General features: G+C 41.2%; 1 protein-coding gene across 7 annotated transcripts in view; it reads left to right on the forward strand.

The window, feature by feature from the left end:
• The window catches only part of ESRRG (estrogen related receptor gamma), a 476,445-nt gene that overhangs the window by 308,948 nt on the left and 153,367 nt on the right, over window positions 1–14,130 (forward strand). For all 7 annotated transcript variants that reach the window (XM_074949251.1, XM_074949253.1, XM_074949252.1 and 4 more), the window contains one exon: window positions 8,138–8,553. In XM_074949251.1, coding sequence (XP_074805352.1) covers window positions 8,138–8,553 — 416 coding nt within the window. The remainder of the gene's footprint in view (window positions 1–8,137; window positions 8,554–14,130) is intronic.

The raw sequence follows: 14,130 nt of genomic DNA on the forward strand, positions 1-14,130 counted from the left end.
TCCTTCCTTTGAGTGCTTGAAAACTGAATTGTCTGAACACAAGAAAACTTTATTGATCCATATTTCTATTTGAAAGACTTAAGATTTGTAGAAGTGGGTGACTTTCTTTTCTGCAGAAAGCTTACTGCAGAGGAGGTCTGTTAGTAGCATAGTAAATCTCAACAGATGAATAAATATTACAGGCGCATATACAATATTAGACTTCAGTTTGTGACATCTTGCTGCAGTTTTTTGCTTACATGTTAGAGGCTTCCTGTGTGTCATAGTGACATACACTGTTACCCAGTATCTCCAGTGTAACTTGACCTGGTTCTTATTCAGACACCTGGTGTGTTGGCTCAAAGGTGCAAGGTCATTTATTTTTCTTCCCTCTGAACTTTTTGTTCCCAAGAGAGTGCCTGATGCACAGAACAGGGCTTGTGTGGTGTGATAAAATTTAAATTTTGCTGCCTACAGTTGCTGCACATTTAAACCTTACAAGTAATTTTAGGATTCACGTCATGGTCTTTACGCTCTGTGAGCTCAGTATGCTAGAGAGACTGTGCATGTCTAAGGATACATTTAATTAAAGCTGCATTAGCGCATATATACAGACTTGTTAAAACACTTGGTTTATCTCAATAATATTGATTAATAGCAGTAGTTTGTTTAATCTAAGTGTATTTTTGCTATTATTACATTACTTCAAAGTAATCAGGGTAATAGTAATCATCAGTGAAATATCACGTTAGTTATAAAGTAATGCCATAAGAATTGATTTGAACTTGGCAGGAAGAGAAAGCTCTTGTGCATGTAGTGCCAAAGCCCGGTTTAGATTATTAGAATGAGAGTTTTAAGCATAATCTCAGTTTGTATAAACAGTATGTACTTTATAGGCTTATAGGTTGCTCTATACTAGATCAGTATCCATTTTATCAAGAAACACCTCAGGCAGTTAATTATGCAAAACAGCCTGTATGTAATTACACAGTATTATTATGCATTTAGCACTTTTATTGATTTGCTAGTTGCTCGCTTACAGTATTTAGAGCTATAAACAAGAAATGCTCACCCTAAATTGAAATAGGTCCACGGAAATGAGCTAAGGATAAATTACACTAGTATGCACTACTGCATCGAATCTAATCCTTAAGCGCAGACACTGTCAACAGTGATCATTTGCAACACATTGTGATATCACAGGACCGCTTCCTTCCCATTAATAAAGTTTATCAACCAGGAAGTGCAGGGAATCACCTTGCAAGAGTGAGGAACAATTGTGATTACTTTACATAAATAAAAAATGTCGGGAAAAAAGGTTAAAAATATTCTCCCTAACTTTACAGGGCATAGAATTATTACATATGAGTCAATAGTTGGAAAAAATTGCAGTTTTTAAAAATAATGCAGTTATGGTGAAGTTGAGAGTCCTGGGATATTTGCCTTGGAACTGAAAATGAATGATTGTGCATTCTTCCACTTTGGTGTCATTGAGCGCTGTGGTGTGCCTTAGTAGGTCACATGCAGATTGATGATACCAGTTGGGAAGTTGGAACTTGGCTGCAGATTCTTGATCTCCAGGTAACGTGGGCTGCTGCTGCTTGCAGCACCTTGATGTCTACGTACACTGCTTCCACAGCTCCAACTGTCAGCAGTGCTGACATCAGCCCTGGAGAGAGCTGTTTGCTTGCTTCAGCACACTTGATAGTGATGGAATGATGGAGACTGCTAGAAAAATTTAAGAGGCAGAAGAAACATAAATTTTAGAGAAGTTGCTCAACATTTGTAAAACAATGGAGACAGTCATGTCCATCTTTTTGGCCCTAAGTACGCCTCAGTAGGCCGTGCGTGGATGTTTGTTAATAAAGGCCTAATGCATAACATGGGTGTGTGTGGTGGTGGAGGGGTCAGGATTAGCAATGCTTACTTTGCAATTAATGATCTCATCCATTAGGTTAACCAGGCAGACCTTAAGATATTTCTTATTAAAAGAAGGAATCCTTTCTGTTCCTTCCTCCAACTAAACCAGTGCACCTTAATGCAATGATGATATGTTAGACCCAGCAGTTGTCAAAGCATCGTATTACTGTGATGCCATAATGACACCCTGTCTCTGTAAAGTAGTCATGTTTTCTAAAATCACACGTTGCACCGCTGATTTCTGACATGACACTTCATTCAGTCGCTTTCCCTTTCTTCGGCATCACCATTCTCTGACAATAGCAGCTGGTGCCCATTTTCCTACTAAGTGATTCACATTTTGCCACTTTACTAGAGTGCAATTAGCTGAAGCAGAAAAAAAATGCTCATTGTAGAGTAGTTCAGCTGAAATTGTAACTCAGCTCTGTAACAAGAGCTTGTGAGAGAGTCTCGAGGTGACCTGAGTGTCACTGCAAGAGGCAACATTTTGGTTTCCTTCCACACAAATACTTTTTCTCCTCCATTCAAAGGAACAAAATATAGGAAATCACAGGTGCACGCATCACCATTCTCTGTCTATTGATTTTGGTACAGAAAGTGAAACGTTACTAAAAGTGAAACGTCACATGTCTTTGTGGTTAAAGTGTGGCCCTGGAAGAATGGCAAGCTGGGTTCTATTCCTGGCTCTGACAAAGACTTCATGTGTGATCCTGGGCAAGGCTTTCTTGCCCACTACACAGTGGGGATACCCCGGCCTCACAGAGGTTTTGTGAGTTGACCACAGTTGATGTTTGTGAAGCATGTTGGAAGATAGTGGATGGATGGCGTTCTTAAAGTGCCAGTGTGTAAGTGTGTATAATAATTCCTATCTCACTGGCTCATTTAAAGAAGTTACCATTAACACACTGTAGTATCTGCAGCATCAAAGAAATTCTCCTTTACAATAGAAAATAACTGTGACATCTCATACCATTATGTGGCAGCTTGGTAAATGTCTGTTTATTTATTGGTGACCAGTGCAATTACTGGGACAAAGGGTCGCTCTGCTCTAAGTTACAACATCACTGCAGCACTGTAGAAGTCAGTGGGGCTGCGCTGGTGTAACATGGAACAAAATTTGGCCTGTTTTCCAATCCCAGGATGCCATTATTTGTTTGTTTGTTTGTTTTTTATTCTTTTTAAATATGTCAAATAAGGGAAGAAAGGAGAAAACAATATTCTAACCAAATAGCCTAATCCTGCCGTCTTGGTTGTGGAAAAGGTCCCATTGACTTGAATGGTGGGAGAGTTTCCTCCGCTAAGACTAATTGGGCCCAAATTATTTTATACATTCTACTAGGACATTGATACTGATTTAACCAGTGTCAGCATTGTCAGTATCATTAGTAGTGTAGCAGATAGAAGCAATATAAATGTAATGCCACGAACATCTTCAATAGTGATATTTAAAAAATTCTTGGCCTTGTTGAAAAATGTGGCATGGAAAATATCTACCACTGTTTTATTTAAAAAGCTATTTTAAGTGGTTTTAAGTGCATTTGCTAACATTCTTCTCTATACCCTTCTGCCAAAAGCACTGGGCCAAATAGCTAAACTTTGCTCAGATGAAGGATTTTTGCATCTTGGCATTATAGCAAACATGAAGGGATGTAACTTAAGATATATTATGAAAGGTTTGAAGTGGCCTGTTTTCCTAAGAATCTGTTCTCCCTTGGATGCAGGCATGGGACTATTGTTAGAGCAAACTGGAGTTGCTGTCTTTGTGGGCACTGAATGGACTGTGAATCCAAAGTCAGCAATGTCTCCAGTTTTGTTCATGAGTAGCTGAGAGAGGTTTTAGAAAGCACATGTGGGTATACCCCACTTCCAGTGCAGCTATCATTCATCTGACTTAAAATAATAATAAAGAAAAAACAACCCCACCAAGACTTTAAAATAAATATTGTACACTTTCATATGAAACATGTTATTTCTATTCATACACCTTAACTAAATTTAGGTTTTTATTAATCCAATGTGACCTAAAAAAATTCTGCATTAACAGCACAATGTGAAATTGGGCTTATTCTCTTTGAATGCAGATAAAGCCATCATCTTGAAAATAGCTCTTTCTGACAAAAAGGTGTTCTTTTGAAATAAAGTCTTATTCACTACATTCCTCTTAGAGTTAATGTGAATTTTAGTGCCTCTAATTTTAGATTGAAGTGAAGTCTAGAATAAAACCCACGAGCTGACAATTGAATTTATAGATAGTTGTGAATATTTCAGGCTTGAATAATAGAGCTGTAGACTTTCAGAGACAGAGAGGAAGAGAGAATTAAGCTCCAACTGTAGTTTTAGAATATAATGCAATGGTGTCTAGGAAGTCTTCAGTGTAATGAGCTAAGTAGTAATTAGGAGGCAACGCTCTTACTGAGATCTGGTTCAGGCATTATTCCAAATGTTTAATGAGATGACTTGATGATGGCCCAACCTGTCAAAGGTGTAGATCAGCGGTTTTCAAACTTTTTTTCTGGCGACCCAGTTGAAGAAAATTGTTGACACCCGCGACCCAACAGAGCTGGGTATGAAGGGTTTGGAGTGTGGGAGGGGCTCAGGGCTGGGGCAGAGGGTTGGGGTGAGGGCTGCAGGGTGGGGCTGGGAATGAGGGGTTCAGGGTGTGGGAGGGGGCTCTGGGCTGGGGCAGGGGGTTGGGGTGCCGGGGGGGTCTGGGCTGGGGGTGCAGGCTCTGGGGTGGGGCTGGGGATGAGGGGTTTGGGGTACAGGAAGGGGTTCTGGGTTGGGGGGGCTCAGGTCTGGGGCAGGAGATTGGGGTGCGGGGTTGGGGCACAGGCTTACCTCAGGCAGCTCCCAGTCAGCAGCGCAGAGGGGGTGCTAAGGCAGGCTTCCTGCCTGTCCTGGCACACCGGACTGCGCTGCGCCCAGGAAGCGGCCAGCAGCAAGTCCGGCTCCTAGGTAGAGGCATGCAAGCGGCTCTGCACGGCTCTCACCTGCAGGGACCACCCCCTCCAGCTCCCATTGGCTGGAAGCTAGTGCTCTGGGCAGCGGCAGCATGCAGAGCACCGTGGCCCCTCCCGCCTAGGAGCTGGACCTGCTGCTGGCCACTTCTGGGGCGCAGCGTGGTGTCAGAACAGGTAGGGACTAGCCTGCCTTAGCTGGGCAGCACCGACGATGGGACTTTTAACAGCCCAGTTGGAAGTGCTAACCAGAGCCACCGCGACCACCTTACGTTCCGCGACTCAGTACTGGGTCGTGACCCGCAGTTTGAAAACCACTGGTATAGAAGGCTCTTGAGCCTCTTCCATTTGAAAGGGGTGCAGTAACAGATAAATTAAATCAGCATGAAACACGTGACTGTTGTCACTCACTGCCAATGTCACCAATATACATATATCCTTTGTTTGGTTTGCTTCTTCAGGGAGTTGAGCAACTTTTCATCCACTGAAAGCTACTATTTTCCCATCTCCTTGCAGTGGTTAGTTTGAACTGTGCTTCTGTACTCCTGTGCACCAATCCAGTTTGCACTATTGAATCTGCAGCCAAGAGCAGATAAACCTTGATTAGTACTAGAAACTGCCAGTTCAAAAACATCAGCAGACTAGCTGTTAGCCTGTACAGCATTGGAGATCTGATCTTGAGCTTGTAAAGAGGAGAGAGAATATTTTGGTTCTGACAGTATAGTACAGGATAGTAGGAGAAACCCATTTTTGCACCAGATAAGACAACATGCGTTTGGACAACTAATTAATGGTTGACTTAATATTAAGTAATCAAATAACGATTCTGGGAATGGGAAGGTGACATCAGAGTTTGTGCTCTAATAAATTATTCCCTAAACTAGAGCAAATTCACCAGTAGGAATCTTGCAGAGTGGAGAATGTGCCACCAGTGGAGACTAGAGGATATATAGTTGTGCTCCTGTGGTTGTAACAGTAATGATTTTATGCACGGAATCGCAACAAAAAGAAGGCTAAAGAAAGGCCAGGTACTTGTATTCAAGAAAAGGACCTCAGCATGCAGAAATAAAAAGCCCTCTAGTTGGTAGATTGTGAAAGAGTTAATTGATATTTTTTATCATAGCTGTATAAAATGCAGTGTCACAGAACGAAAGAGTGAGAGAGAGAGAGAGTGAGAGAGAGAGAGAGAGAGACCATGTTTTAGTACCCTAATAACTTCTAACTCTAGTCTAAGATCATAATGTATGGGAGAGCGGTCCAGTAATTATAAGGTAATAAGTGGAGTGGTGGTGTAAGTGCTCTAAATTAAAAGGAATCTGTGGAGCTGCTGTAAGTCAGTGCCGACCCGCTTTCTTTCAAACGTTGACTTGAGAAAAGTGCTTAGCCCAGAGTGCAAGTAGAGAGACGAGAGAGCTATCTATTAATTACAACAGTCATTAACAGTGATGGGTACAAGGCAGCAGATGCAGAAGGAACGGCACGCACTAGTGCAGGCTGGCAAGGGGATTTCCCCCGGTCCCCCACCCCCGCCCCCCCACACACACACTAGTTTTTGAGAAAAGGACAACACAAGCAGGTGGTCCAAAGCAATAAGGTATTTTCAAGGATTTAACCTTCCCATTTCCTTGGTGTATGTGCTGACACCGAATGGTTTTGCTCCCTCCCCATCCCAAATAAATATAGTGTTTAGGTGTCGTGAATGAAGTGTCCACTCATCAGTCTGTTGTTTGGTTTCATATTCACATGCAATTTGTTTTTTATATTCTTTTTGGTAAAATTCACCCCAATGATGAAGGCCCTATGACCACCTAAGTGGACATTTCTTATGAGGGGCCAAATTCTGATCTTGATATCTGTGGTGTAAGAATAAACTGAAATCTAGTTGCTGGATTTCTTTCTGATTTACACTGGTGAATTTGGCACCAGAGCTTAAAGCTGCATCTGAATTTTATTATGGCACATAAAGATGAGCAAGAGAAGAGATATAACATCTCAAAACTGATGTGAAATTATTTTAAGTCTGCCAAATTACCTGCTGCAAACGTAACTACACTTGATTTTAATGTAGTTGTTTCCAAAACAATAGTATAACCACACGTGGGTGGGCTTATATAGTGGTTGCATTCATCTGAGAAAAAGTCATCTGAGACTGCTCGTCTGTGAATTGGGAGTGACAAAGTCTTTGCCCAACACACCATTTGCCACTGTGGCTTAGTAATCACAATAACAGACAGGGAAGGTAATATCTGATCATAACCTTTCTAAATATTATTCTACCCTCCAACTCCCTGCCTCCTGCCAAAAAAAGGACAGTTAGCTTTACATATGGGAAAGAAAAGGAAAGAGGGTGTGTTTTTTTTCTTGACAGAGAGCTAATTTGTCAGATCAAATTTCTTGTTGCTCTGCTTCACATGCTCAACTCTGAAGGCAAGAATTAAGAAATAGGGCAATCAAGGTTCTCACCCTTTGAAAAATAAAACTTTTATCCATTTCCTCCTTTTTTTTTTTAACCCAGAAAGTAAAACGTAAAATGTCAGCTCCTCTAGAACCGTAGATATATGGGGTGCTGGCATAGTTATTACTGGTTAGTCTGAGGATAATGGCTAAAAAGTAATTGCAGCCAGAGATGATGAATCATTCCACTTAGATTTTGTGAAACTAGTGTCCAACCTTAATTATTGTTAGAATCCTGAGATGATGTTACTTCATTACTAAATAGCTATACCTAATAAAGAAATGTTAATAATAAAAGTAATTGGGAGACTTATTCTTCAATTCCATGGTCAGATCAATAGATGATGTAGTTATGCTTTATTGAAACGTGCTGACAAACAGTAATTACTGAGCACAACATTTATCACTTCAAACTCAGAAATGTTTGATTCTGTCGATAGTGGAATTTATGCAAGGAAAAATGCAGTGAGGGAGGGGCAAGTGAAATAAATTCTAGTAATCAAATGGGTTTGTAAATTCCTGACTCACTGGATGACAAGTTCAAAATTTAGAGAATTGGTTTATTATTGACACATAGTCTAGCAGAAAGAACGGGGAGAAAAAAGGATTTGGTCTCTTTAAAGTTTTTGTTTACTGCCTGTCTGAAGCTTTGATAAAGCTCTGTCATGCCCTTATGCTGATTACCTTCATGTAGAACAAGAGGTATTGACTAATGAATGAATGATGTGCGGTCCCTAGCCCTTGCAGAGCAATCTTAAAGAGCGCTGTCTTTAATACACAGATTCTTCTCTCTCCCTCCCTCCCTCCCTCCCTCTCCCACAATGCAGGCTTCTCTGCAGAATGTCAAGCAAAGATCGACACATTGATTCCAGCTGTTCGTCATATATCAAGACGGAACCATCAAGCCCCGCCTCTTTGACGGACAGCATCAACCACCATAGCCCTGGTGGCTCTTCAGACGCCAGCGGGAGCTACAGTTCAACCATGAATGGACATCAGAATGGACTGGACTCACCACCCCTCTACCCTTCCGCTGCAGGCCTTGGGGGCAATGGGCCTGTCAGGAAACGATATGATGACTGCTCTAGCACCATTGCTGAAGATTCACAGACCAAGTGTGAATATATGCTGAACTCGATGCCCAAAAGACTGTGTTTGGTGTGTGGTGACATTGCATCAGGATACCACTATGGGGTGGCTTCATGTGAGGCCTGCAAAGCTTTCTTCAAGAGGACAATTCAAGGTGAGTGCTGATCACCACTTCTCTCTTGTCCAAAGTAAAACTTTACAGCCCTGTGTAACTCCTGTTCCTTCTCCCTCCCGTAAATTGTTTCTTTATATTTACACTATCTGGTCCAACAGATTTTACTCAGGCAAAACTCCTTCATTCTTCAGTGGGAGTTTTGTCTGAGTAAGGACTGTAATTCTGGGCCTACAATCGTTTCTCTTTTTACTGTCAAAGGTAGGCAAAGCTATCTAGCACCCTAGGCATCTTCAGATTTTTTTTTTTCCATAAGAGATCCCCATGGACACTGATAAATAATTGCTGTTAAGAAAACTGGTTGTTTTCTGAAGGTTGCTATGGCTACCTCTTGAGTGGGCCTCCTTCAACATACCCTTGTTGTGCATAAGCACCGTGTGGCACATCTTGCTCTGAGCTGTAGCACTGAGGCACTTAAATTGTTAGAAAAATCCAGTTTATTTTTTTCAAACTCTAATCCGTTTAAAGACAAAACCAAATGTAATGCTATAGTGTTTTGTGTGCTTCAGTGGATTAGTTACTGGCCTTTCACCTCTAAGATACTACTCCAGCCTTAACCAGATTCACCAAATATCTGTCAGATTACATCCTAAGTGAAGTAAGTTAGCAGGCTTTGGTCTCTGCCTAATAGCCCACATAACAAACCTGCTCCTGATGCACATTACAAAGCCTCTACATATTTTGGCATAAGTAAGTATGAATGGGACAATTTGCATGTCCATTGTTCTAGCTGTGGAACCAATGGAGTCCAAATAACCTTCTGTCCTCCTTTAGATAGCATCGTCTCAAGCAGAATTGCCGGTGCTTTGTTTAAAGAATGCAAAGCCATGCCTGGTCTGTAGTTATTATACAGGAACTTAGTGTCACATTGAATTAAGGTCAGGCTTGGGTGCCTAAAATTAGGCACCTAAATCCCATATTTAGACACCTAAATAAAAGGTGCTTGATTGTCAGATGTGCTGAATACCTGGAATGCTCTGTGAAGGCAATAGGAGTTGGTGGTGGGAGGCAGAGGCTCAGTACCTTTGAAAATAAGGCCACTTTTACTGAAGAGCTTAAATTTGGATTTAGTTACCCAACTCCGGGCACCTACATTTGAAAATTTTCACTGAAGTGTCTCAAATATGTAACTAATTATTTAATGTAAAATTGAGGGACAGATAATGGATGTTGTTTTGATTTAACCATTCCCAGAGAGTGATTCTTGCACCCTCTAGGAGCCTTGAGAATCCCCCTTTTGTTTCTGTTTAATTCCCCTCTTGGGCCCCCCTCCCCCCCCGGCAAGACTTTGCATTGTTGCAAACATACAATCCCTCACACCGAGGAGTGCCAGATGCTGCTGCTTTTGAAGCCTTCTGGAGGTCAGATGTCTTTTGTAGAGCAATGCAAGACACTGCATTCCCCAATGAGGCTGAGAGGTGGCTTCCACTTGCCTCTCAAGTGCCTGCTTGTGACCAAAGAACCCTGATGTGGATCAGCAATACTGGGCTCTCAGGCAAAACTCCTGTTGAAATCAATGAGACATTTTCACACTAGAATCAACTGGAAGTTTTTCTTGGATGAGGAGTATTGATTGGACCCATAACAGGACATTGTATTCCTGTTACCTAGCTAGATACCAGACAATGATTAAGAGTATGTTACTGGAAGTTTAACATCCCTAGAGTAAATACCTACATTATTGCATACTTGTTCAACCTTCAGTAAATATATCCCTTAAGCATGTGATTAAAGTTCAATGAAAGTCAATGGAACTTAAGCATATGCTTAAAAAGTTAACACATACTTAAGTGCTTTACTGCATTGGGGCCTATGTTAGTAAAAGTGTGTTAGTATAAGTATAAGGGTACAGTGTGCCCTTGTTGCCAAGAAGGCCAATGGCATTTTGGGATGTATAAGTAGGGGCATAGCGAGCAGATCGAGGGACGTGATCGTTCCCCTCTATTCGACATTGGTGAGGCCTCCTCCGGAGTACTGTGTCCAGTTTTGAGCCCCGCACTACAAGAAGGATGTGGATAAATTGGAGAGAGTCCAGCGAAGGGCAACAAAAATGATTAGGGGTCTGGAACACATGACTTATGAGGAGAGGCTGAGGGAGCTGGGATTGTTTAGTCTGCAGAAGAGAAGAATGAGGGGGGATTTGATAGCTGCTTTCAACTACCTGAGACGTGGTTCCAAAGAGGATCGTTCTAGACTATTCTCAGTGGTAGAAGAGGACAGGACAAGGAGTAATGGTCTCAAGTTGCAGTGGGGGAGGTTTAGGTTGGATATTAGGAAAAACTTTTTCACTAGGAGGGTGGTGAAACACTGGAATGCGTTACCTAGGGAGGTGGTAGAATCTCCTTCCTTAGAAGTTTTTAAGGTCAGGCTTGACAAAGCCCTGGCTGGGATGATTTAATTGGGGATCGGTCCTGCTTTGAGCAGGGGGTTGGACTAGATGACCTCCTGAGGTCCCTTCCAACCCTGATATTCTATGATTCTATGATAAGACAGTCATTGGATGTTAATGAAATAGTCACTGTTCAGTCCAAATTCCAAAGAGAAACACTGGATTGCAGTTGTTATGGGTCTGATTTTCAGAAAGTTGAGGCCCAGGCAGGCTCCAGGCACCAGCGAAGGAAGCAGGTGCCTGGGGCGGCCAATAGAAAGGGGTGGCACTGTGTCCATGATTGGGGTGGCACGTCCGCATCTTCAGCGGCAATTCGGCTGCAGGCCCTTCACTCCCTCTCTCCCTCTTCGGCGGCAATTCGGCGGTGGGTCCTGCTTCTTTTCTTTTTCTTTGTCACTTGGGGTGGCAAAAAAGCTGGAGCCAGCCCTGGGCCCAGGTTCCCAAAACTTTGCAGACACTTTGGGCAGTTATCATACATGTGGTTAGATCCATTTGTTCATTAAATAACCAGCTTGAGTGCACAGGTACGGCAATTGCACATGTAGAAAGTGCATGCTGACCTCAGGCCTCGGCTTCGTAATAATCAAATCTTTTGAGTTAAATAATTTCCTTTGCCCTTCAAGAACGTTATCAGCAAAGCTCAACAGTTTATACAATGGAGGAGTAGATATTATGTAGCTGTTAAACTTCAATGAACATGGCTTTAATAAAGAACTTTTATTCGATTACCATGCAATAACTATCCTACAAAACAGATATACAATTATTTTAGATTTACCTTCATTAATAAAAAATGCCACTAAAATCTTTAACTCAGTAAAGTCTTTGCTTCAGTTTTACACCACACCATAGACAGCAAGTTTCTGGGTCCTGAAGCCTAAGTCAGATGTCATTCTCCAAATTAGCTCTCTGGTCTTGTCCACCTAGCTCAAGTTATAACTGGCAGCTGTGCAAAAACTTTCAGTAGGGATACAGCACTAGCTGCATCAGCATGTATCACTGCACAGTAATATAAAGACAAAAAATGCAATGTTTTAAATAACGGCATTGAATGGCACAGTAATAAAGGAATTCAAAGTAGGGCTAGAAAGGTGCCACCTTCATATGACAAGGCGGCGCCTTCATTTAAGTTATTGACTCAAGGTCCAAGCCAACAAAGTGATGAGTGCTTCCAAATCCCGTTCAAGATAATGGAAGTTGAGCACTTCAGTGGGTCAACCCCCTAGGACACTATAGGTGAACTAAAGTAACTAAGGCAAAGGTACTCTTTATAATTCTAGGGGCAAATTCTACCTTTGAACGTGCATGAATGGCTCCCTTGATTTCTTTGGCAGTCGTTTGATAGAAAGGGCAGAATTTGTCCCTAATATTCCTAAAGGCAATTTCTCACTATATAATTTCACTTTCTGGTTCATATCACACTTCGCCTCCTTCTCCATCTGTTTAAAAAAATTAGTTGATAATTGAATAAGCATAAATAAGAAAATAGACATGCACAAAGAGGAACATAAATATAGAATAGAAAACAGGCGTGCTTGAAGAACCAACTACAAGGACTGAGTATATAAAAATTGCTTATCTCAAATAAAAGAATTGCTCCTTTCAAATGTTAATATTTCAATTCTGTTGGGAAATTAATCTAGATTTCAGGGAAAAAAGACCATGTTTCACTTATCAAACCTTTTCAAGTTATCATTCATAAACTATTAAATTAGCTCAGGCTGCAAAGCACAATGCCACTCCCCATTGACATCACTGACAACACTCCCATTGACTACAATGGAAGCAAGGCTGAACTTGATAAAATTAGGTTGAAGGTGAGTATTATGCTCACTTATAGCCTGATCCACTTCCCACTTTCCATTGCCTTCAGTGGAGCTGGATCAGCCCCGAGTAGGTGAATTTCACTTTAATATGAATTGTTAAAGGACAGTTTCACTAGTAACAAAAGTGACAGCTCCTTGCTTTCAGACAATAACGGTTTGCTCAAATTTTTATTTTTCAGTTTGAAACATTCCATACTTGTTCTCAGTCTGAGGTAATTTTGTTCTTAAATGTGAGGAAACTGCAATTAGTCTTTTTTTTTTTTTTGCTTTATAAGATGGTGGGGGGAAAAAAATCTATCCTGAGTCCCTTTTTGAGTTTTTCAGGCAGATAATCCAAAACCAGCTGAATTTTGAAAAAATGCATGGAAATAATTCTTGATGAGAGGTAGCAACTGTTTCTGGAAAATATTTTAAACTAAATAATTATGTGATTGATTGAAAAACCACAGTTGAATGTACACAATGACTATCTGCTTATAGCCTGAGTAGAATTAAATGAAGTTCTGCACACACATACAGCCCACATCTGACATCACATAGAGGAAGGGAGAACTGGATGTTCTCTCTGCTCAGCCGAGCACTTACAGGGTTGCTGCTCTTAGGTTGCTTCTTGGATAATTTACACGAGGGGTGACTGCAAATGTCTCAGAAATACATACAAGCAGCCAAATCCACTGCCAAATTGGCTTAACATCAGGAACACTAGAAAATAGCAAGTGCTAGACTAGTCACAGGTCCATTGATTTTTAGGGTCTCGCTGCAGTTTTTGATGCATTCTGTGGTATCTTGAAAACACACCTTTCATTAAAATAAATAAAGGGGAACATTTTCAGCCTTCAGGTAGGTGCACAGGCCTCGTGCTGGGCCTCTGATAGTGTTGCACGTCCTGTATATTTTGTAATGAACATTTAGCACCAAAGATATCAAAAACCCATTTAACAAGACAAATATTTGAATAGAAGTTACTACATATGCCAATGTTGCCAAATTATTCTTGGTGTAGGAACATTAATTTTAAATTTCCTGACTCATATTTTGTTGTACTACTTCAGATTACACATTGTTGCATTTAATAATATATAGTTGCTCTGCCATCTCTTTGGGTGAAACTTTTATTAAGTTACAGGCACAAAGGTCCTGTTGGTTTCCATGGGAACCGGATGGGGTCCATGAGCTTTGAAAGGTTCAAGTGTTTTCTTTTTTTCCCTAAATTGATTAACCCCCCCCCCCCACCCCCATCTCCCAGGTGATTGTCATCTTCAACCTAGCATGAAAATACAACAAGAAAAAACAAACCTGCTGAGGCAGCAGCCTGGTGGGAAGATTTGTGGTGTAAAATTAATC

The sequence above is a fragment of the Natator depressus genome, chromosome 3 (genome assembly GCF_965152275.1).
Source record: "Natator depressus isolate rNatDep1 chromosome 3, rNatDep2.hap1, whole genome shotgun sequence".
Taxonomy (NCBI): domain Eukaryota; kingdom Metazoa; phylum Chordata; order Testudines; family Cheloniidae; genus Natator; species Natator depressus.